Raw genomic sequence first — 24,243 nt, 5'->3', positions numbered from 1 at the left:
TAAAATAAATATCTTAAAAGTGATTAAAGTATTATAAAATTTTAGGTAAGGAAAAGACACTGCTCAAAAAGACTAGGAATTAAGGGAAAAATGCTATATAAATAAGAAAACAGGGGGCTGGAGAGATAGATACCTTAGCAGACAAGAGCACTGACTGATGGCAGTTAGCAACTGTCAATAATTAGTTCCAGCAGATCTGATGCCCTCTTCTGTCCTACAAGATCATTGCATAACATGGGTGCACGTCATGCATGCAAGCAATACACTCATACACGTAAAAAATAAAAATAAAATATTTTTAATTAAAAAAAAAAACTTACTCCATGAATACAAGGGCCCATGCCTGTATCCCAGCACTTAGGAGGCTGAGAAGGGAGGATTTAAGTTCAAGGTGAGCCTAGCTAATTGCATAGTAAGTTCCAGACTAGCCTTTCCTAAAGGCTCTAAAAGTTTTTTTTTATAATGAAGCAAAACAGAATACTCAGTGTTTGTTAGATAATATGTGAGACATATCTGAAAAGAGAATTACTAAGTTGGGCAAGAATGCAACACAGATGCAAGTACTTTTAGATGGAAAAGATCAAAAGACCACTGAAGTAAGTCTAATTGGCCATGAGAGAACAAAGAGAATTTGAAGAAATGTAAATGAATTAAAATTTTCTGAATGGATGAATGTCTAAAAATTCACAGGAAGTAGGAATACCAGTCTAGGGAAGTTAAACATACCTAGAAACACAATGTAAGTTTGCAGAATGAAAACCACATGCCTGTATGTACAAAAAGAAGCTGCAGCGGAATAAGCTCGCTCTGTCTTCCTTCAGTGATTATATATGCATGATTTTATTTACATATACTTTGCATGACTTTAACATTTCTGTTTATACTTTGATGCTCTTTTACCAAGAACATCAAATGTGTATGTGTATATGTATGTGTATACATATATTTTTTTTTTAAAGAATCATACACACACACACACACATATATTACATGTATAGAGAATAAGCGTGTCACCAGAAACTGTTGAAGAGCTAGAAAAACTGGAAACTAGGCAGATAAGTCCATAGGTTAAGTGTTTGCTGTGACTATCAGAGTTTGGATCACCAGCACCCACATAAAATCTGAGCATTGTGCCACACATCTGTAACCCCAGTCCTTGATGGGGGGTGGAGCCAGTCACCTTCTGGGGGCTTGCTGGCTGTGCAGTCTAGCCAAAATATGAAGCTCCACAGTCAGTGAGAGACACTGTCTCAAAAAGTTGGAAAGTGATAGAGGAAGACATCCACCATGGGCATACCCCCACACACAGGTCCAGGCACACACAGGCTACTTTGTAGAAATAGCATTCTTGGATTTGCTTATTCCACTTTGTGATGATTATATACCGTTAACTATTTTACTGGTTTAATTGTATGAAACAAGGATTTGATAGTAAGTTTTCAGCCCATAATGCTTTAAAAATATACTGAAAAACAAAAGTGTTAGGCAGTCAACATTGATTTCTACAGTACTGCCTTATCTAGATTTCAATTTTTGTGGTTTTTTTTTTTTTGACTTAAGGATTGGTTACAAGATAGACCGTCAAACAGAGAAATGTAAGTCTTTTCTTTTCATTGCCCCAAAAAGTTTCTAAGTTAACAAATACAGTCCTTTATTTTCTCTTTGTCTTACTTTAACACTCCTTTGATGATAAGTTAATGTAACATCTTTCATCTTTATATAGATAAGATTGGGAGACTTAGTTATATCTTTATTAAAATTGTCCCAATAGTATGATTCAATTATGATTTCATTATTTAGACTTGTTTCAGCTTGCTCTTGAATGAATTTGTTGTAAGACTAAGTTGGAGACTTTAGTTTGTGTTTGATTAATGTCTTTGTTCACATTCTAATCAAACCTTATAACTGCTTTTAGAAAATACCTTAATTATTAATGCACACAGTATACATTGAAAAGCCTGGGTACTGATGGCAGCTAACAACTGCCTGTAACTCCAGGTGATCCAATGGCCTGTTCTGTCCTCTGTGGGCATCACACGACACAGGTGCACTTATATACATGCAGGCAATACTCTCATACACATAAAATTAAAAAATAAAATATTTTTTTAAAAAGCATGGGTACTGAAAAATCCCCTATAAAGTTAATGGAATAAATCCAGAACCAGAAGTGTAAACAAGAAGCAGTCTGATGGGTAATTGTCCCTGAATGTACATCTTGCTTTAACACCCATTTAATACTTAAAACTTGGGTAGTTTCTTATAAGGACCACTAGAGAAGAAAAGCCAGTTTCAAGCAATTAGATAGCTTAGTGAGTTCCCCCTTTTTTGAATCTGAAATGGATTTAAATAGAGAAGAAAATAAACCATGTGCTACATAAATAAATAGCTATTTGAGTATCCTATCCCTTAGTGGCATTTGCAAGCCTTACTATACATTTAATCCTCTTCAGGGACTGTTTTATATAATCAAAGCCATAGGATATAAACATAGAGTAGGAATTTGATTTTCCTCCTTTTTGTGATGCTGGTAATAACATTGCACATGTTGGGCAAGAGCTCACCACTAAGCTACATCCCCAGCCCTTTGATCTTGATTCTTCTTAGTATCAAACAAGGCCTCCTAGAGGTGGAAGTTAGTCAGCCTTCTTAGGGTACTGAAAAGAGTAATTTAACAGAGGCATACAAGGGGATGATGGTGCGATCAAACCATTTCTTAAAACAAAATACATTGGTAAGTTGAAGATTATTCTTCACAGTCAGTTGAAATAGACGAACTGGGAAGAGGCTGTGGTAGCTCTTTATTTCCAAAGTGCTTTTTGGTTCTAGTTTTTTGGGTCCTGAGCAAGACTACAAAGCTATATAATGGGAGTGGTAAGCCTGAAACTCTTGTCTTCTCATTCCACTCCATTATATCTGTCTCTAATTTGCACTGGAATCCTTGGAATTAAAACAACTCTGTACTTGCAGCCAGTACATGTTTTACAAATAAATGGATTGAATATTGGAAAATAAATAATCAACATGAGAAACTGAGTTTTGCAAAATGCTATCTACTTACAGTTCTGGGTTCTTTTCCTATCAGTATTCCTATTGAAGTATTTATAGAATCACAGAAAGTCATTTTATGGCATTATTGTAATAATGGAATGAATCTCCACAAATACTGATACCATAAAATAGAAAGTTTTACTCTTAGAATCTTTTAGCTTTCAGTTTGGCACACCAGTAATAAAAATGTAGTCATCAACTGAAGATGCAGATTGTTGGTAACATAGATACATGTGCATATATACACGTCTATATGTGGATTAAGGGAAATGATAAATATTCAACTAAAAATAGATCTAAACATCAACATTCCTTTAGTAATATTTCATTAAAATTATTTAATTTTAATAAGATTACCTTATAATCTTACCAAAAAAATCACAAGTTAAATGATAGCCAAAACTAAAATTGTTAGACAACTTACATATTTTTTTATTTCTTTAGGCCATCTGAAGGAGGAACATTAAATGGTGAGTCCGAGTGTTAGATTTATTATTAAATATTAAAAATCATAATTAAAGCAATTATCACATTACCATAGGCAAGTCATTTTTTCTTCAATTTTAAAAAGGGCAAGGTAGTTGGAAAACTCTTCTCCCATATAGCTTCTCTTTAATATGGATGTTTTGCAAACATATGACCCACCCTGTGAATGGTAATAATCACTTCTCTTTCATCACCACCCACTTACCAGCCTCTAAAACTAGAATGTTGCTAGTATTCCACGTTCTTGTATCCTTTACTCCAACTAACACAATGGACAAGTTTTGCTTTGTGTGGGTTCGTGATACACTGTATAAATGGAATCATACAAAATGTACTTTTGTGTCTGGTTCCATCCTCTTGACATTTTTAATTAAATTTAGCACTGTTGTATATAGTATAGTGTTATTAGTATTTCATAATATTTCCTTGTTGGAGTTTATTGAATTTATCCATTCTATTTGATGGGCATTTCAGTAGCTTCTAATGTGTGACCATTATTGCTTTTTGTTGCTATGATCATTTTTGTTCGTGTTGTTGATACACATAAATTTGCTCTCCATTGGTTCTATGCCTCGGGGTGGAATTGTTGGGTCATAGGCTATGCATATGTTCATATTCAGTAGTAATTGCCTGCCAGATAGGTTTCCAGAGTAGTTGTTGGCTCCCTACCTGTAATTTTACTTCTAGCCTATCTTCTACCACCAAAATGATTCTTCTAAAAGATTTGATCTTGCCACTCCTCTGCTTTACATTGATCCCATTGTCATTCAATAAAATCCAGTGTCCTTTCTTTGCATGACGTATTAGGCTCTTCACAATTTGATATTGCCTGCTTCTGTAGCTTCACCTACTACAGGTATGCTTATGCTCTTGCTCATTAATTTGCAATCTTGGTTGCATATTCAAATCACTTATAAAGAATCACCTGTATGATGCCACATACCTAAGGAATTAGATATTTTGTACTGAGCTCCCAATGGGGGTATATTCAAATAGCTTCACAGGATATTCTGGTTATATTCTAGATTAGTTCTGTTTGTGCTAAACTGTTTGCAGTTTCCCAAATGTAGCATGTATGTTAGTACTTCAACTGCCTTTGTAAATGTACCCTTAAAAATCCACTGCCTTGCCTGGTGTGGTTGCACACACCTTTAATCCCAGCAGAGGATGATGACGACGACAGTGATGATGATGATGATGATGATGATGATGATGATGATGATTGAACTCTTTGAGTTCAAGCCAGCCTGGCCTACAATAAGGAGTTCCAGGCCAGCTAGGGTTACAGGGAGACCCAGTCTCAAAAATACCAAACATAAAAATAAAAAAATCCACTGCCTTCCAGATTGCTGTCTTTTCTCCTTTCTGCTCTTATCAACCAGGAGACAGGCATTAAGTACCCTTCCTTTATAGTCCTTATGATACACGTGTATGTATGTAGGTATATATATACATATATAGATATATATGTATGTATGCGTAGACAGATATGTTTTTATACTTACCACAGTGCTAAAGATGTTGGTTTCCTCCTGTGACACAGTAAATGCCTTTTCATTTATATTCTAGAACTTAGCACATCATAGATTTAATTATTCTTCTGTTCTCAAATAAACTTAGCAATGGAAAAGAGACTCTTAGGGGGTATTTTTACATTTCAGAAGTTCATCGTCTCATGTTAGAACACCTAAAATGGTTATATGACTTACAGTCTCCAAATCGAAAAGGCCAGAAGCAGAATGATTTTTCATTTGAGTGGCAGATGTGAAAAGAGTTCAATTTATGTCAAGAGTTGGGACAATGGGGAGCATCAGGGGCTTCTTCCCAGGAATTTAATGCATAGTAACCATAGTTTGCCCTCACAAAACAGGAGTGACAGGGCATATGCTAGACATACATCGTAACTTCTTTTTATGAAAAGAGATCATATAAACGGAAGTTAAGGCTGGGCGTGGTGGCACATGCCTTTAATCCCAGCACTCTGGAGGCAGAAGCAGGTGGATCTTTGTGAGTTCGAGGCCAGCCTGGTCTCCATAGCAGATCCAGGCCAGCTAGGGCTACAGGGAGACCCTATTGTCTCAAAAAGCCAAAAAAAAAAAAAAAAAGAAGTTTAAGAATATTATTTGAGAATGTCTGAGCAAAAATTTATGTTGCACTAGTCCTTCTTAAACAGTCTGATTTATTTGCAATTTTAGGTCTTGCTTCTCCATTTAAGCCAGTTATGGATACAAATTACTATTATTCAGGTCAGTAATATTAAAAACAAAATTTACTAATATTCTTAATTATTTAGAGATTTCATTGTTTCTCTCTTCATTTTTATGCAGCTGTGGAAAGAAATAACTTGATGAGGCTATCACAGAGCATTCCATTCACACCTGTGCCTCCAAGAGGTAAATCCCCCCCAAATAAGGAAAAAGATCCATGTTGTGGAATATCAATTTCATACAAATTTTTAGTCTGCTATAAGGGTAAGGTATACATGAGTAGAAGAAGGAAGTATTAAATCTTTAAAATTTTTCTATTGCCAACATATTCAGGAAGAGTGGTATATCCTGATTCAGAAAGGTTTTTGATCCATTGTCAAGTAGCAATAAATTAATATGATAGGGTCTATGGAACAGATCACTCTAACCTGTCTAAAGTTTATCTCAGAACTGCTTAGAATTTTAGTTGTTCCTTAAAAGCTTATCTTCAGGGGCTTGGGAGATATTTCATTCAGTAAGAAGACCTGAGAGGTTGGGAGGGGGTGTGGAATATATGTATGGTATATGCGCACATTTATGTGTAGGTGCATGCTCACAGACCACAGGAGGGCATCAGGTGCCCTGCTCTATCACTCTCTGCCTGCCTGCCTGCCTTCCTTCCTTCCTTCCTTCCTTCCTTCCTTCCTTCCTTCCTTCCTTCCTTCCTTTCTTTCTTTCTTCCTTTCTTCCTTCTTTTTTTTTTGTCTTTTTGAGACAGGGTCTCCCTGTAGCCCCCGCTGTCCTGGAACTCACTATGTAGACCAGGCTGGCCTCGAACTCACAAAGATTTACCTGCCTCTGCCTCACAAATGCTGGGATTAAAGGCGTGCGCCACCACACCCAGTTCTGCCTTAAGTCCATAAGACAGGGTCTCTCACTGTAGTGGCAGCCAGCAGTTCTCCTGTCTCCACTTCCCAGACAACACTGAGGTTACGGGTGCACGTGTGTCTGTGCCCAGCTTTTTACATGGGTTCTGGAGGTATGGACCTGGGCCTCATATGATTGTGCAGCAATCACTAAGCCATCTACATCCCCAAGGAAGTGTATTTTTATTTCCTATCATCACTCTACATTTTTTATGAAATTACAGATTTTTTACCTTCCATTCCTTACTTAGTATTAACCAGAGATACCCTATTCTGCTTTGTCATTTTTAAAGAGTCATAATTTGATCTTAAACTATGTTCATTTATGTTGCAGGTGAGCCTGTCACAGTGTACCGTCTGGAAGAAAGTTCTCCCAGCATACTGAATAACAGCATGTCTTCTTGGTCACAACTAGGCCTCTGTGCCAAAATAGAGTTTTTAAGTAAAGAGGAAATGGGAGGAGGTTTACGAAGAGCGGTCAAAGTGCAGTGTACCTGGTCAGAGCATGATATCCTCAAATCAGGACATCTTTATATTATTAAATCTTTTCTTCCTGAGGTGGTTAACACATGGTCAAGTATTTATAAAGAAGATACAGTTTTACATCTCTGTCTCAGAGTAAGTGCCAGTGAACACATGATTGTGAGCCATGACTTGAGCTTCATGTTTTGCTTCTAAAATATCAGCAAACCAAATAAAATCCAGTGTAAATATTGATGAATGGATTTCTTTCCCTGTCTATAGGAAATTCAGCAACAGAGAGCAGCACAAAAGCTCACATTTGCCTTTAATCAGATGAAACCCAAATCCATACCATATTCTCCAAGGTAAATTTTTGCTCTTTTTTTTTTTGAATGTTTAGTATTGTGTAGATAGCAGTCTTTTTTGCATTTATCATTGATGTTGAGTATTTAAAACTATTATCCATGTTGCATATCAATTACAATCTTACTAATATTAACTTTTTTATAAGGTTCCTTGAAGTGTTCCTGCTGTATTGCCATTCAGCAGGACAGTGGTTTGCTGTGGAAGAATGTATGACTGGAGAATTTAGAAAATACAACAACAATAATGGTGATGAAATTATCCCAACAAATACTCTGGAAGAGATCATGCTAGCCTTCAGTCACTGGACCTACGAATATACCAGAGGAGAGTTACTGGTACTTGATCTACAAGGTAAATCTACTAAATTGTTACCAAGATACAGTTGTGTAGTTAGTTCTCACCTTTTCATACGTTAGATATGATATTTAAAATCTTGGGCTGATAGAGGGTTCATAAAATAAGCCACAGCCATAGTAGTATAGTCGTTAGGGTTTTTGTTTTGATACTTATGATCTTCCTGTCTCAGCCTCCTGAATACTGAGACTACAGGGGTGGCTATTTTAATAATTTAAGGTGATGCATGTTTATGTGAAAGCTGTATTCTACTCTCAGATGTCCAGCCTTTAGTATTTTACTAGTATAAAGACCACCTTTTAACAAAACAGTAACAAGGGGCTGGAGAGATGGCTCAGAGGTTAAGAGCACTGGCTGCTACAGAAGACCGAGATTCAAATCCCGGCACCCACATGGCAGTTAACAACTTTCCATAACTCCAGTTCCAGGAGATCCGACAGCCTCCTTTGTCCTCCGTGGGCATTGCATGACATGAGTGCACTTACCTCCATGCAGGCAATACATGCATAAACATAATAATAAATAAAATATTTTTTTAAAAAATCAGTAACAAGTGTCTCTATTGTTACTTATGTTCTCTTTTACTGAACTACCTAAAAATTTAGTAGATTAAAACAGTACCCACTTAACTTACTACTTCTAAAATTTATTTATTAAGGTTTATTTATTTATTATTTTTATATGCTTTTGTGTGTACCTGCATCAGTTTATGTACATCATGTGCATGCAGGAGCCTGTAGAGACCAGAAAAGAACATCAAATCCCCAGAACTGGATTTGGAGGGAGTTGTTAGCTACCATGTGGGTGCTAGGAACTGAACCCAGGTCCTCTGCAAGAGTAGCCAGTCCTCTTAACTTCTGAGCCATCTCCAGCCCCAGCCCCATGCATCTGGAATTTAGATGATCTATAGTGGGGATAGCTCGTTTCCATTCTCATCTTGGAGGGCTTGAAATCCTGGAGACATTGGACAGTTTGATTAAAATTAAATATCAGGGGTCGCTGTTCACTTCCTGAATTTCTCAGTTTTTATATGGGTTGTCCATGTAGCTAACTAACTTGGACTTTCTTATAGTATGGTTATTTTAAGTTGTCTCACATGGGAGCTGCCTTCTTGTAGTGAGAAAGCCAGATCCTTTGAACCATATTTTACTGGTCAAGGCAAGTTAAAAGGGCAGCCCAGATTCAGAGAGAGCACTTGGTAGCAGAGTAGTAGCATAGGGTAGGAAAAGTTGCCCACAGCTGTTTTAGGAGATACATGGTGACCATACACGGAGGACAGGGGACTGTGTGCCTGCAAGAAGGCAGCTTTCCTTGAAGTAATGTACCTTCTGCTTTACAGCAGAGTTACAGGAAAGTTAAATTAAGCAAGTATCCAGTTCCTGTTGCATGATAGCCTCCAAAGTTTTTGCCTTTAAAAAGCAGCCTTAATTGAAATGTAGCTTAGACCATATTTTAAACTATATGAATACAATTTTTTAGAATTTGTCATTCTGTGGCTCCTTAATACAGAACAGACACAAAATTAAAACTTCAGGTGCTGGAGAGCTGGCTCAGTCATTAAGAGTCCTGGCTGCTCTTCTAGAGGACCCAGGTTCAGTTCCCAGCACCTAAATGGTGACTAACAACTGCCTGTAACTCCAGTTCTGTGGGATCTAATGCCTTTTTCTGACCTCCATGGGCATTGCATGACATGGGTGCACTTACATGCAGGAAATACACTCATACACATAAAATAAAAATAATAAAATATTTTGAAATGATAATTTTTTAAAATATTCGTTATTTTTATTTTACATGTATGCATGTATTGCCTGCATGTAGGTAAGTGCACCCATGTTGTGCAGTGCCTGCGGAGGACAGAAGAGACTGTCAGACCCCCTGGAACTGGAGTTCAGACAGTTGTTAGCTGCCATGTGGGTGCTGGGATTCGAACTCTGGTCTTCTGCAAGAACAGTCAGTGTTCTTAACCGCTGAGCCATCTCTCCAGCCCCTGAAATGATAGTTTTCAGTGAGCCACATACAGTTGACCTGTATGAACTGCTTGTGTCCACTTATGTGGGTGGTTTTTTTTTTGGTTTGGTTTGGTTTGGTTTGGTCTTTTTGAGACACGGTTTGCCTGTAGTGCCAGCTGACCTGGAACTCACTATATAGACCAGGCTGGCCTCTCCTGAATGCTGGGATTAAAGGCATGCAATATGCCTGGCTAGATTTTTTTTTCTTTCTTTTTATTTATTTATTTTGGTTGATTTTTTGGATCATTTGAAAAAATCAAGTTGAATTAATTATATTGCCTAGAAAGTATGTGTAGATCATATGGTGTTTTATTACTCTCATAAAATATACATAAATCTATTATAAAAAGTTACAGAACTTATGACAACTTATACACACAAATACAGTTATAGGTGGTATCATTTGCCCTTGAGAAATATAAACAGATGTAAATATGTGTACAGCATTTAAATCTTAACTGTAAAAAATTCACTATAGTAAATATTATACCATTATGCTAATATTGTGGGCTTTTGTTTGGTTAGTTGGCTGGGGGTTTTTTGTTTGTTTTTGTTTTTGAGGCAGGGTCTCTGTGTAGCCCTGGTTTCCCTGAATTTGGAAGGTATACCAATACCAAGTTGACCTTGAATTCACAAAGATTCATCTTTCTCTGCCTCACAAGTTCTGAGATTATAAGCATGCAACACCTCTCCTGGCTAGTTTTTATTTTCCTTTTTTTTCATTGTGTGTTACTTTTGTAGCCACCTCTTACTGCTGTTGTAATGAACTCAAGTGTTGGGCGGAGCCACTTGAAATGTATGTTGCTAATCATTCCCAGTCTGCACTTTATCTTGCCTTCAAATTGCTTATTGACCTCTCAGGGTTCTCAAAATGTTTTCACTATAATACATGCAACATAAAAATTTGTGTTAATGAACTATATTATGCCTTAAGGACAGCTTTTCAACATCAGGCTTTTGTTAAATTTTGGAGAATTCACAAGTTTTGCTCAAGCATTTGATGAGTACTTTGAAAGGCACCTGTTCTTCCCTCAACTTCAGCATTGTATGGATCAGGCACCAGGGACCATAGCATTGGATTCTTGACCAGTGAACTCTAGGATCCATCTGTTACCAACCACCTAATTGTAGGATTACAGGCAAGTGCAGCCTCAGCTTCTTACATGGGAGCTGGGGATTTGAACTAGATCCTCATGCTTGCAGAGCAAGTGCTCTTACCATCTTACTGAGCCATCTCCCCAACCCCCAAGTTGAGATTTTTAGTAACTTCATTTTTCATTTGTAATAAAAGTTTGCAAGTCGATGATTATTTTCAAAATGTTAGCAAATGAATACCTATTAATAAATGCCATAAATAATTTGTTTTTAATATCTTACACAGCCCCTTTTTTTTTTTTTTTTTTTGGTCTTTTTGAGACAGGGTCTCCTGTAGCCCCAGCTGCCCTGGAACTCACTATGTAGACCAGGTTGGCCTTGAACTCACAGAGATCCACCTGCCTCTGCCTCCCAAGTGCTGGGATTAAAGGCATGCGCCACTATGCCGGGCCTTTACACGGCTTTTTTAAAAAACTGTTAGCACCTCTAGCCACCACATTGCTCAAAGGTGAACTATAATTGTGATTGGTCCTACATAATTAGTATTCTCTCACCAGCGCTCTCTCTCTCTCTCTCTCTCTCTCTCTCTCTCTCTCTTTCTCTCTCTCTCTCTCTCTCTCTTTCTGTATGCCCCCATGGCCTTGCATGGCAAGCACTTTACCACTGAGCTATATGCTCCACCCTTTTTTTAATTGTGCATGTGTTGTGTGTATGTGTGTGTTTAGGTTTTGTTTTTAGCTAGTTTTGTTTGTAGACAGGGTCTCACAGTGTAGCTCTGACTGGCCTCAAACTCACAAAAATCCACCTGCCTCTGCCTCTTGAGTGGAGGAATTAAAGGCTTGTACTCCCATACCCAAACCTTTTTTTTGGGGGGGGGGGCAGGTAAGGGTTGAGCATGCATGACACAGTGGGAATGTGATAATCAAAGGTTAACTTTGTGGAGTTGGTTGTCTTCCTTCTACCATTACCCAGATCCCAGGGATCAAACGCAAGTCTTCATCTTGCATCCTTGCATCTTTGGGCAGCGAATGTCTAAAACCACTGAGCATCTTGCTGTTCCCCCACCCCCAAACCTTTTCCCCTTTTTCCCTCCCCCCTTCCCTCTCTCCTTCCTTCCTTCTTTCCTTCCTTTTTCTGTTTGTTGTTGTTGTTGTTGTTGTTTTTGAGACAGGGTCTTCCTGTATCCCCAGCTGGCCTGGAACTCACTATGTAGACCAGACTGGCCTTGAACTCACAGAGATCTGCCTGCCTCTGCCTCCCAAGTGCTGGGACTACAGGCATGCATCACCACACCTGGCCCTTTTTCTGTTTTTAAGGCAGGGTTTTACTAAGTTGCTAGACTGACATTGAACTCATTCTGTAGTCCAGGCAGGCCTTGAACTTGCAATCTTCCTGCCTCAGCTTCTCAAGTAGCTGAGATTACAGTCCTGTTTTACCAGGCCCAGATGAACTGTTTTTCTAATAGAATTATTTTAGATGATTACTATGACAGTTTTATGATACAGAAATACATAAAGAACAAAGTATTCCCATCCTTGTTGTTTCCGTATTTAAATAAAGATAGGTACACAAATGGGAAATCCCCCCAGTCCATTCTCACAGATGATTACCATTTTTTACATTTTGTTTACATTTGTTATGATGTGCTAGATTTCCCAAAACTAAGTCTATAAAATATATTTTTTCATCTTAAAAATATAGGCTGGGCAAAATATAGGCTGGGCATGGTGGCATACACCTTTAATCCCAGCACTTGTGAGTTCCAGGACAGCTGGGGCTACAGGAAGACCCTGTCTCAAAAAAAAGAAAAGAAAAGAAAAAAGAAAAAAATACACCATAGATGTCTTCCATGTCAATATTGAGTATGAGTTATTTCTTCTAAGGCCTTCATGATAATCTATACGATGGACATACATGATTAAATCTTGCATTGGTGGACATTCACTGTTTGTACAAACAGTGCTGCTGTAACATACTCTTTTACTGATGTGTTTATTTCTGACAGTAGGTTCCTAAATTGGCTTGGTTAAAAAGAGACCTGTGAGGGGCTGGAGAGATGACTCAGCAGTTAAGAACACTGGTTATTCTTGTCAGAAGACCCAGGTTCAAATCCCAGCACCCACATGGCAGCTAACAACTCTCTGTAACTCCAGTCCCAGGAGATCCAACAGCCTCTTCTGACCTCCACGGGCATTGAACGACACGGGTGCACTTACCTACATGCAGGCGATACATACATACACATAAAATAAAAATAATAAATAAGATTTAAAAAAAAAAAAAGATCTGTGGAGTCAGGCATGGTGGCGCACACCTTTGATCCCTGCACTTGGAGGCAGAAGCAGACAGATGTGGATCTCTTGAGTTCAAGGCCAGCCTGGTCTACATAGAGAGTTCCAGGCCAGCTGGGGCTACAGGAAGACCCTGTCTCAAAAAAAGACCAAAAAGGGGGAAGGGGGGATTTGTGTAATTTTTATTTTAATAGAGTACTGCCAGGTTACTTTCACAAAAGATTATACATACAGGATTATGAATTCCTACTCAACTTTGTATGTGAGTGGCCATTCATCTAGTATTACCCTAGATAAATGGGCAAAAAGCAGTAGTATCTGGGGCACTGGGAGTGGCTGAGCCACCAAGCCTGACAACCTGATTTTAATCCAAGGAAACCACATAGTGGAAGGAGAGAGCTGACTCTTGATCCTCTGACCTCCACACATAAACCATGGTGCACACATATCAAAGCACACACACACAAAAAAAATAAATGTGGTATTTTTATTGTTGGTGTTTTTAAGTAGAATCCCGTTCATAGGGTTTTTTGTTTTGTTGTTTGTTTTTGTGTTTAAAATAGGCTCTCATGTATCCCAGTCTGGCCTCCAATTCATTGTGTTCAAAGAAGACCTTGAACTTCTGATCCTCCTGCCTTCACCTCCCAAGTGCTGGGATTATGGCTGTGTGCCACCACTCATGGTTTGGCAATGCTAGGGATTGAACCCAGGGCTTTGTGTTGCTAGAAAGCACTTTACCAACTGAACTACATGGTAAGCCTTAATATGCTTCAATTCTGGGTTTTCCATTTGTGAAACTGAACCATTTTCATCAGATTTCACTGTGGTGGGTTTAAGTAAGTGTGATTCAGCCAACTTTTAATCCCTCTGGAGGACACTAAAGATAAGAAAACTTTGCCTAAATGCAGAGCATTTTGTAAATAGATCCTACAGACTATACCTTCAAGTACGAAAATATCCTTTGCTAACCAAGGTGAGCCTTTTGTAAGTAAGGCCTTGCCAGGTACCACCAGGAGTTTTCATGTCTCACCTTGCCTACTTTGAGAGTTAACTTTTACATATCTGAGCGATGGTAAATTACTAAGATCATAAATTATGAAATATCAAGAGAAATAATACTACTCTGAATAATTTAGCACTGTAATTATGAATGGTGCTATAAAATCCTCAGAATTTTTATTATGTAAACATCAATTTTTATCAGTTAAATAATCGTTATTTGTCTTTTTTATATATACATATAAAGGTGTCGGTGAAAATTTGACTGACCCATCTGTGATAAAAGCAGAAGAAAAAAGGTAATGTCTTAAAAATTTCATTAAAGCATAATTTGATAATTTTAAATTCCACATTTCCATTTACATAAACTTCCTTCTTCACAACTCTGCAGGTCCTGTGATATGGTTTTTGGCCCTGCAAATCTAGGAGAAGATGCAATAAAAAACTTTCGAGCCAAACATCACTGTAATTCTTGCTGTCGAAAGCTTAAACTTCCAGGTAAAATTTTTCTTTCTTTTCCCCTCTCTTTTGTTATGTAGCTCAGGTTCACTTTTAAATTCATTTAACACAAATTGTTAGCCAAACTGGTTACTGTACTTGGTAAGAGCAGAGACACAAAGGTTTGGTGGAATGGTCTATAATTACTGTGGCAGATCCTTCATAAATACACACGTACTTTTTTTCATTACTTGCAAAGTTAATTGTTTAATATGTTTCTTTTATGTGGAGACTGTCAGAAATTGTGCTAGACGTTGATGGTAGAATAGTGAATTGTGTTTTGAAAAGACGCTTTTGGATTTTCTGTGTAGATGACAAAGGTAATTTTATTGCTTCATTTCCATCCTGCATGCCTTTTTCTTCCCCTGATGTCTTGCACTAGGATTTCTAATACAGTGTCAAAATAGATACAGGAGGAATAGTGTTTTTGTTTTTGTTTTTTGTCTTTTTGAAGCAGGGTCTCCCTGTAGCCCCAGCTGACCTGGAGCTCACTATGTAGACCAAGCTGGCCTTGAACTCACAGAGATCCACCTCATACATGCAGGCAGTACACTCATACACATAAAAGTAATAAAAAAAAATTTTAATAAAATAAAAAAGGATATATAGTCTGACTTTTTTTTTTTTTTTTTTTTTGCTTTTTTTGAGACAGGGTCTCCCTGTAGCCCCAGCTGACCTGGAGCTCACTATGTAGACCAAGCTGGCCTTGAACTCACAGAGATCCACCTCATACATGCAGGCAGTACACTCATACACATAAAAGTAATAAAAAAAAATTTTAATAAAATAAAAAAGGATATATAGTCTGACTTTTTTTTTTTTTTTTTTTTTGCTTTTTTTGAGACAGGGTCTCCCTGTAGCCCCAGCTGACCTGGAGCTCACTATGTAGACCAAGCTGGCCTTGAACTCACAGAGATCCGCCTGCCTCTGCCTCCCGCATGCTGGGATTAGAGGCGTGCGCCACCACGCCCAGCTTATAGTCTGCTTTTTTATGACCGAGTATTTTATGATTTTTTTTCTGTGTATGAATATATTGCCTGCATGTATGTAAGTGCACCAGTGTTGTGCAGTGCCCATGGAGATCAGAAGACGACATCAGATTCCCCTGAAACTAGAGTCATAGACGTTTGTTAGTTGCCATGTGGGTCCTGGGAACTGAACCCAGGTCTTCTGCAAGAGCAGTCAGTGCTGTTAACCACTGAGCCATCTCTCCAGCCCTGGTATTTTATAGATTTTGGGGAGTGTTTATTGGTAGTGTTTTTTTATACCCTGGTTGATTGTGTTTGGACTACTGATGAATTAAAAAGGGCATCTCAGGGCCAGGTGTGGTGGTGCACGCCTGTAATCCCAGGAGGCAGAGGCAGAGGATCTCTGTGAGTTCAAGGCCAGCCTGGTCTACATAGTGAGTTCCAGGACAGCTGGGGCTACAGGGAGACCCTGTCTCAAAAAGACCAAAATAAAAGTGTAGGGGGGCGGGGGTCACATCTCTAAGTTTAATTGGTTTGTCACTTGCTTTAGAGCTCTGTCAGTTTTTCTTTATTTGGCAGCTTTGTTATTAAATGCATATATTTGCTAGTGTTGATGTCTTCTTAGTGAATTGATTATTTTATCATCATTCTAAAGAATACTTTGTCTTAGTTTCTATGTAGCTTTTTTTTTAAAACAGGGTCCCCAGGCTGGCCTGGAATTTGTGACCTTTCTCCTAAATACTCCAGCTATTTTTTATTTTAATTACACTTATTTGTGTGTGTGTGTGTGTGTGTGTGTGTGTGTGTGTGTGTGCATGTGCACATGTGCTACAGTGTGCCTGGAAGTCCAAGAATATATCAAGGAGTTGGTTCTGTCCTACTGTGTGGGCCTCCAGAATTGCACTCAAGTTTTCAGGCTTAGTGGCCTTTTTCCACTGAGCCATTTCTTTGGTCCTCCAGCTGTCTTTTTATTAGTGTGTTAATTATATACCTTTTTATCCATTTTTTTCCTTTTTATATTTTGTGTGTGAGAGAGCACATGTACAAGGTGCCCAAGTGCCATGGTGCACACATGGAGGACAAAGGACAACTTGCAGGAATTGCTCTCCTCCTAACATACATGTGGGTTCCAGGAATAGAATCCAAGTAATCAGACTTGGCAGCAGGTGTCTCTATCCATTGAGCCATCTCCCCGATCTCTGAATTCTTTTTCTTTTACCGCATATGTATCATGTGTACATAAAATTATATTGTGGAGTAGGCTTGTTGTAGGAAACAAATACATGGTCTTTGAATTTTGTTTGTTTTGAAATCTTAATATCTTTTAGTAGGTGTTTTGTGTTTTTTCATTTAATGTAATTATTGGTAGATTTAGACCTACATTTTATTTCCTTTGAGTAACTCTGGTCTACCTTTATGCTTCTCTTCTACATACTCTTTGGGTTGTTTCAGTATTCTTACATTTAGTTTTTAATAATTTCTCTTTATCTTAATCTCCTCTAAGAATACTTTCCCTGGTTGCAGAGTATACACTTCTTTCAGCATCTAAGTGTCTGTCTTCTCTATGGCTTCCATCAGAATTCAAATTGTTCCTTAAATGTCTCATTTTAATCTAGCTGCCTTCAAGATTTGTTCTTTATCCTTGGTTTATAAAAGTTTCATTGTGATATATGTGGTTGTGGCTTTCTCTGAATTTATCCCATTTGGTTTTGTTTTACTTCTTGAATTTGGAGTCTTGACTCTTATGGATTAAATTGTTAAAATCCCCTTAAAAATTTCCTTTGACCTCTTTTTAAAAATTTTATAATTTGGGGGCTGGAGAGATAGCACAGCAAGCAGTTCAGAACACTGACTGTTCTTGCAGAAGATCCGGGTTCGAATTCCAGCACCCACATGGCAGCTAACAACTCTTCGTAACTCCAGTTCCAGGGGATCTGACAGCCTCTTCTGTCCTCCATGGGCATTGCATGACACGGGTGCACTTACCTACATGCAGGCAATACACGCATACACATAAAAATAATTTTAAAAATTTATAATTTGTAGGCAAGCACTGTAGTGCACAGGGGGAGTTCCTGTCAATCTGCCTGTGGCTGTGGCGTGGTGGCGCATGTCTGTAGTCCCAGCACTTGGGAGGCAGAGGCAGGTGGATCTCTGTGAGTTCAAGGCCAGTCTGGCTCCATAGTGAATTCCAAGACAGCTGGGGTTACAGGGAGACACTTTCTACAAAAAAAAAAAAAAAAAAACCCACATTATAATTTGCCACATGTTATTTTCAGTTAAGTACCATAACTTAGAGAGCTTGGTACACAGAGAACAGTAACTACTAAAAGAACTTGGGAAAGAGTTATTAGAATGCTTGCTCCATGCCATTTCAGCTGGAGGAGTTCAAAAGCGGCAAGGTGACACAGAAACAAAGTTACTTGTGATCAGATTTTCTTAGAATCTTGTTTAGGAGAACCCACCACAGGAGTGTCTCCTTGTTACTGGGGTTTGTTTGAAGTCAGGACTAGACAAGCAAAAAATGGGGTATTCCTCTTAGCATTCCCCATCCCACAGGGTCCCCTTCAGACCGTCAGGCCAGAAAACCTTGGAGCCTTTTCTGTTGCCATTTATGATACATTCTTGGGATTGAACTCTCTTCTTGTCTAAGCCTGGAAACCAGAGAGATGGAAGCTCACCACCATATTCATTCTTCAAGTGATCATCTTCTCTAGTCCATCTGCCATTTAACTTTCAGAAGTCTCAAATAGTGGCTTCATGAATTTTTATGAAGGGGTGGTTTTTATTTAGAATCAGTAGAAGAAATAAAATGGTATTTAGTTATGGCATTTTAGCTACAGCTTGAGTGTGTATTGGCAAACTTAACAGGCGTCCCAGATAAGATTTTTATTTGTTTTGGATATAATAAAAATTTTAATAGTGCTTCTGTTTTCTTAATTACAATCATTTTCTAGCTGGAAAAGGACAATAAAAACAGTTCAGTCCAGGTTCTTCATTTTGTAAATGTCATAATTAAGAGTTGGAACTATACACTTATGCTTACTAGCAAATAATGTAGACAAGAGTAGTTAGAGTGGCTTCTTTCTTCTTGCGCCGTGCAGCTGCACATTAGTTTGTATTCCCTCAAGCCATTCCCTCCGCATTCTCTCTTTCAGAGTCCCTTGCCTGTCCTCAGGCCAGAAGGTCTTAGAGATTTTTCTGTTTCCACTTATGGTACATTTCTAGAACTGAATTGTCTTCCACTCCAAGCCTAGAAATAAAAGAAAGTGGTGGGGAAAAGGGGAGAGGGATTCACTGCAATTCTTTAGGAATTACTGGCATGGTGTTTAATTAGTATTTTATCAAAAGTAGTTAATATAGTTGCAAACGTTTGGATTGCTTAATGTAAGCTCTTAGATTATAAAAGTTCATATGCTGAGTGTCAGTTCTGTCTTATAAGATGAAAGTAAAAGGGTATATGTGATCATGTGTAGTTTAAATTATAAATTTTTAAAAAATATTTTATATATATGAGTGTATTGCTTGCATGTGTGTAAGTATACCCATGTCATGCAGTGCCCGTGGAGGTCAGTAGGGGGCATTGGACTGCTAGAACTGGAGTTAAAGACAATTCTTAGCTGCCATTTGGGTGCTGGAATTGAACCCAGGTCCTCTACAAGGGCAGCCACTGCTCTTAACTGCTGAGCCATCTCTCCAGCCCCTAAATTATAAATTTAACTATTACTGTATTATATTTTCTAATCCTGGAACTATTCTCATACCTTCTTAATTGAGTCTATCTTGTCCAATAGCTTTCATATACCGACCATCCAAATTTATTTGAGACTTTTTTCCTATGCTCATGTTGCCTACATTTCTACTTGAATAGCCTACTGTATCTTTATAGTAGCAAAGGCATTCCTGAAACTATTTGTATCTTCCATCCATACCCATCTCAGTAGTTGAACCAGTTGTTTCATAACCCAGTCCATCAAGGTTTGTCCACTCTAATTCTGAAGTCTTCCAAAGAACTGTCTTTGTTGTCAACAACTTGTTTCCTGTGCTACTACCATTTGTTCCTCACAAGACTTCACAAGATTGTCAGAAGAGTCATTTACAACAAATTGTATTGTATTTCTCTCTGCAGATTGCTTATAACATTCTAGTAGATTTTCATTATAATCTGTGTTCCACATTAGAACTTAGCCACCAAGTTATAGGTCAGCATACTTTTGTAAAAATCAAGGCAAATATGTTCTGCTTTGTGGTCCAGGCGGTCTTTTTCCTACCTACCTGCTTCTACCATCATTATTCAGAAGTTGCCATAGACTATAAAGAAATGACTACACCGGAATAAAACTTAACAAACATAGGCAGCAGGCCAGATTTGGCTCATAGCTGTAGTTTGACAGTCCTTGGCCATCAAATTCTGCTTGAACTTGCTTTCTCCTACCTCTCATTTGCTGTGCGTAAGCCATGATTTCTTGCCATTCTCAGAATACATCAAGTCCAATCAGAAGAATCTTTCCAGTTAACTTGCCCTCTGTGAAGAACACTTTCTAGAACTTTGGCAATTCAGTTCTCAGTAGAGAGCCTTTCTTTGCCCAAGCCATCTCTTGCTATGACTTTCTGCCCAACTAACTGAAAAGGCCCCCTATCCACCATCTCTCATCTGGCCCCATTGTACATCAGTTGCTGTCTTTTTTTTTTTTTTTGGTCTTTTTGAGGCAGGTCACCTTGTAGCCCCTGCTGACCTGGAACTCACTATATAGACCAGGCTGGCCTTGAACTCACAGAGATCCACCTGCCTCTGCCTCCCAAGTGCTGGGATTAAAGGCGTGCACTACCACGCCCAGCACTTTACTGCTTCTAGATAATATCAATTTTTTGTTTGCTTGTTTTTCTCCATCTATAAAATATAAACTCCACAAAAGTAGACCTTGTGTGCTGTGTTCTTTACTGTACTGTCACACTTCTGTGAGTTACTGACCTGTGATCATGTAATAATTGTCAAATGAATGATTTCCTTCTAATGTCTAGAGATTTTTATGACTATACTTAAGGAAATAGATCTGAAATGTTTATAGGAAAGTTGATGTAGTTCTTAATTCTTCATTTGTAAATACACTGACTTTTCTTTCTTTTTTGTTGGGATTGTGAATGTAGATCTGAAGAGGAATGACTATACGCCTGATAAAATTATATTTCCTCAGGATGAGTCATCAGATTTGAATCTTCAGCCTGGAAATCCCACCAAAGAATCAGAATCAACAAATTCTGTTCGTCTGATGTTATAATATCACTGAGTCATTGGTTTTGGGTACACCTCCCAAAAATGTTTTTGTCATTTTTCCATCAGGAGGAAAGTTTTTAATGATACAGAAAGGTGTGTGCAAATTGAATTTGCCAATCCCTCATACAGTTTCAAAGGTCAATATTCTTTTGACCTCTTTAAACCAGTCAGGAAGCCCCTATAGGGTACAGCCAACAGCTGAAAAACTAAAGGTAATGGAAAATTAGGATTTTACAACTTGTGAAAGGGCTGTAGAGTAGAAGACCTCATTTAACTTTGCTCTGATGAGGGTGGTGTTCCCTCTCAACGTGGTGCAATACCATTAGCCACAGGTGGGTGTCAGCATTTTATTGGCCACTCAGTTACTGCCATTCAGATAGAGAAATGAAGAAACCACGCAGCTTTTTAGTTAAATGGCAGCCGTTTTCCTCACTTTGGTATGTTCAGTGATGCTGATGCTAGTTCCCAACTAGATGTTTGTTGGCCACAGGAAAGATGGCTCCTTATAATTTAGGTTCACAGGGATGTTAAAAAGCTTGCGCTGAAGACAATTTTGTCCTCCCTCCCTTCCTTTCTTCCCCCTGTGGTACTGAGAATCAAATCCAGGGCCTTATGAAGTCCTTTTTATTTAAAGAATCAACTTTAGACTCTGTATTTAAGGATACAGCCAATTTTTGTTAAACAAAACCCCTTATATAAAGGGGCTTTGACATTATTTTATCAATGTTAAATAAAAGAAAGCCATGATAAAAGGAGAAACTTGACTCACTGGTCAGTAAATGTTTCCTCTGAGGCAGGTTAAGGCAGTGACACCCTGCAGTTACATACATCTCCAAAGATTTTACTAATATATCGGATTAGAGTGCAAATGTGAGCTCTTGCTTATGTTTAAAATTGTGTAGGAACATGTGAACATGAATGCTGTTTCTGGTACTTATTTGAGAAATCACTTGAGTTGGATTATCACCATATGATGTCTGAAGATTGCAATGCAACTTTATGCCAATAAAATGTAACTTAATTGCCTGGATATTTTTCCATATTCAGCAACAACAAAAGCTTATCATCTGACTAAAGTTTTATGCTTCCCCCCCCCATTTCCTAGGTACTAATTTTAACTTTTGTTTGGAAGGGAGCAGCGTAAAGCTTATTTGTACTCAGTAGTGTATCTCATAGATACAGACAAGGCAAGCAGAGATAAGCTGTTTAAATAGTGTTTAATATTGATGTGGAGAGAAAAAGTGTATTACTTAAAGATACTATACTATATATGTTTTGTATATCATTAAATCTTTAAAAGAAATTAAATTTATTCTTGTTTACAGATGTTTAATGAGTTTAATCATTCTGAAATTTATGACATTCCACTTCTGTTTGTTTGTGTGTCTGTACATGTGTTTGTGTGTGCATGTTCATGTGGCATGCCATGGAGTGGGTGTGGCGTCCAGGGGGACAACTTAAGGTGTCAGCCGTCTACCTTCCACCTTTTAGAAAATTATCTTTTTACATTTAATTATTTATTTGTTGGGAGGGTGCACGTGTGGAGGTCGGAGAACAATTTGCAGGAGTTGGTTCTCGCTTTGTGCCCGGTGTGTTCCAGGGATTGAACTCGGGCTGTCAGGCTTGGTGGCAAGCACCCTCACCTGCTGAACCACCACACCAACCTTTTCCACCTTGCTCGAGACAAGGTCTCCTGTCTTTCTGCAGTGGGTACACCAGGCTCATGGGCCTTGGCACTTCCAGGGAGTCTCCTGTCTGCTTCCATCTCCCTCTAGAAATACTGGGATTACAGATGTGTTACTGCAGGGCTGGAGAGTTGGCTCAGCCGTTAAGAACACTGGTTGGTCTTGCAGAAGACCCGGGTTCGAATCCCAGCACCCACATGGCAGCTAACAACTGTCCTTAACTCCAATCCTAGGGGATCCGACAGCCTCTTCTGTCCTCCACGGGCGTTGCATGACATGGGTCCACTTACCTACATGCAGGCAATACATATATATGTAAAATAAAAATCATAATTTTTTTAAAGCAAAAAAAAACCAAAAAAATGTGTTATTGCAGCTGGCTTTCATTTGGGTTCTAGGATCAATATTCAAGTTGTCAGGCTTGCACAGCAAGTACGTCACCCACTGAGCATCTCTCCAGGCCTCAGTTTTATTTGTTTTCCACAATACACGAGTGGAAGGACAACTTTCAAGAGGTATTTGTCAGGTGGGGCGTGGTGGCTTTAATCCCAGCACTTGAGAGGCAGAGGCAGGTGGATCTTTGTGAGTTTGAGGCCAGCCTGGTCTACATAGTGAGTTCCAGGACAGCTGAGGTTACAGGGAGACCCTGTCTCAAAAAGACCCAAAAAAAAAAAAAAAAATGTGTGTGTCTCCTTCCACCATATGGGTTCCAGGGATCAAACAGGTCATCAGGCTTGGTGGAAAACACCTTTACCCATTGAGACATATCTTTGTTTTTAATCTCTAAATAACCAGAAAAATACCTTTTTATGTTGCCTTTTTTTTTTGTTTGGTCTTTTTGAGACAGTCTTTCTGTCTCAGTTATAGGCCCCAGCTGGCCTGTAACTCACTAACTGTGTAGACCAAGCTAGCCTTGAACTCACAAGAGATCCACCTGCCTCTGCCTCCCAAGTGCTGGGACTAAAGTCATGTGCCACCATGCCCTGCTTTATGTTGCTTATTTTTACAAGTGGATACTAAGACTAAGTTCTTAATATATACCAGGCACTCTCTAAATACTTTATATATTAAATCCTTATAATATACTTATAAAATAGGCTATGATCTCTTTGGCAGATATAAGAAATCAAGGTTGCTACAGATACTACAGTCAGTGCAGCAGCACCACACCACACTAATGGATATTCTTCATCCTTACCACACATAGTTTAAAAAGAGAGGGATAAGTCCACTTAATTTTAATTTTCTTTAAAAATCAGGTTAATTTTTTATTAACCTTAACACTCAAACAAGTGTCTTTGATATTCAGTGAAACAAAAGGAAATTCACATAAAGCACTTGTGCCTTAAGACAAAATACAATGAGTGTCATAAGAAATAGTATGTTGTAAGAATTGGCCCCTTGGGGCTTGAGAGATGGCTTAGTGGTTAAGAATGCATACCGCTCTTCCAGAGGACCAGAGTTCAGTTCCCAGCGCCCATATCGGTTGGTTTGCTAACAGCAGCCTGTAACACCAGCGCTGCACACATATACACGTATACAGCAGCCTGTAACACCAGCACTGCACACACATACACATATACAGCAGC

The 24,243-nt window shown here is 38.5% G+C and overlaps 1 protein-coding gene across 3 annotated transcripts in view; it reads left to right on the top strand.

Moving 5' to 3' along the window:
• Trpm7 (transient receptor potential cation channel subfamily M member 7) overlaps positions 1–22,297 on the top strand; it is a 119,699-nt gene extending 97,402 nt beyond the window's left edge. For 2 of the 3 annotated variants that reach the window (XM_008831805.2, XM_029562957.1), the window contains 10 exons: positions 1,561–1,595; positions 3,496–3,521; positions 5,733–5,783; positions 5,865–5,930; positions 6,984–7,267; positions 7,394–7,476; positions 7,623–7,828; positions 14,476–14,527; positions 14,620–14,726; positions 20,843–22,297. In XM_008831805.2, coding sequence (XP_008830027.1) covers positions 1,561–1,595; positions 3,496–3,521; positions 5,733–5,783; positions 5,865–5,930; positions 6,984–7,267; positions 7,394–7,476; positions 7,623–7,828; positions 14,476–14,527; positions 14,620–14,726; positions 20,843–20,973 — 1,041 coding nt within the window. In that variant the 3' untranslated portion in view covers positions 20,974–22,297. The remainder of the gene's footprint in view (positions 1–1,560; positions 1,596–3,495; positions 3,522–5,732; positions 5,784–5,864; positions 5,931–6,983; positions 7,268–7,393; positions 7,477–7,622; positions 7,829–14,475; positions 14,528–14,619; positions 14,727–20,842) is intronic. The other variant, XM_008831807.2, reaches the window with a different exon arrangement.
• The last annotated feature ends 1,946 nt before the right edge of the window (positions 22,298–24,243 follow it).

Source organism: Nannospalax galili, unplaced genomic scaffold (genome assembly GCF_000622305.1).
Source record: "Nannospalax galili isolate Female #2095 unplaced genomic scaffold, S.galili_v1.0 scaffold735, whole genome shotgun sequence".
Classification (NCBI taxonomy): domain Eukaryota; kingdom Metazoa; phylum Chordata; class Mammalia; order Rodentia; family Spalacidae; genus Nannospalax; species Nannospalax galili.
Note: the sequence above shows the minus strand (reverse complement) of the source record. Positions and strands in the feature narration are given on the sequence as shown.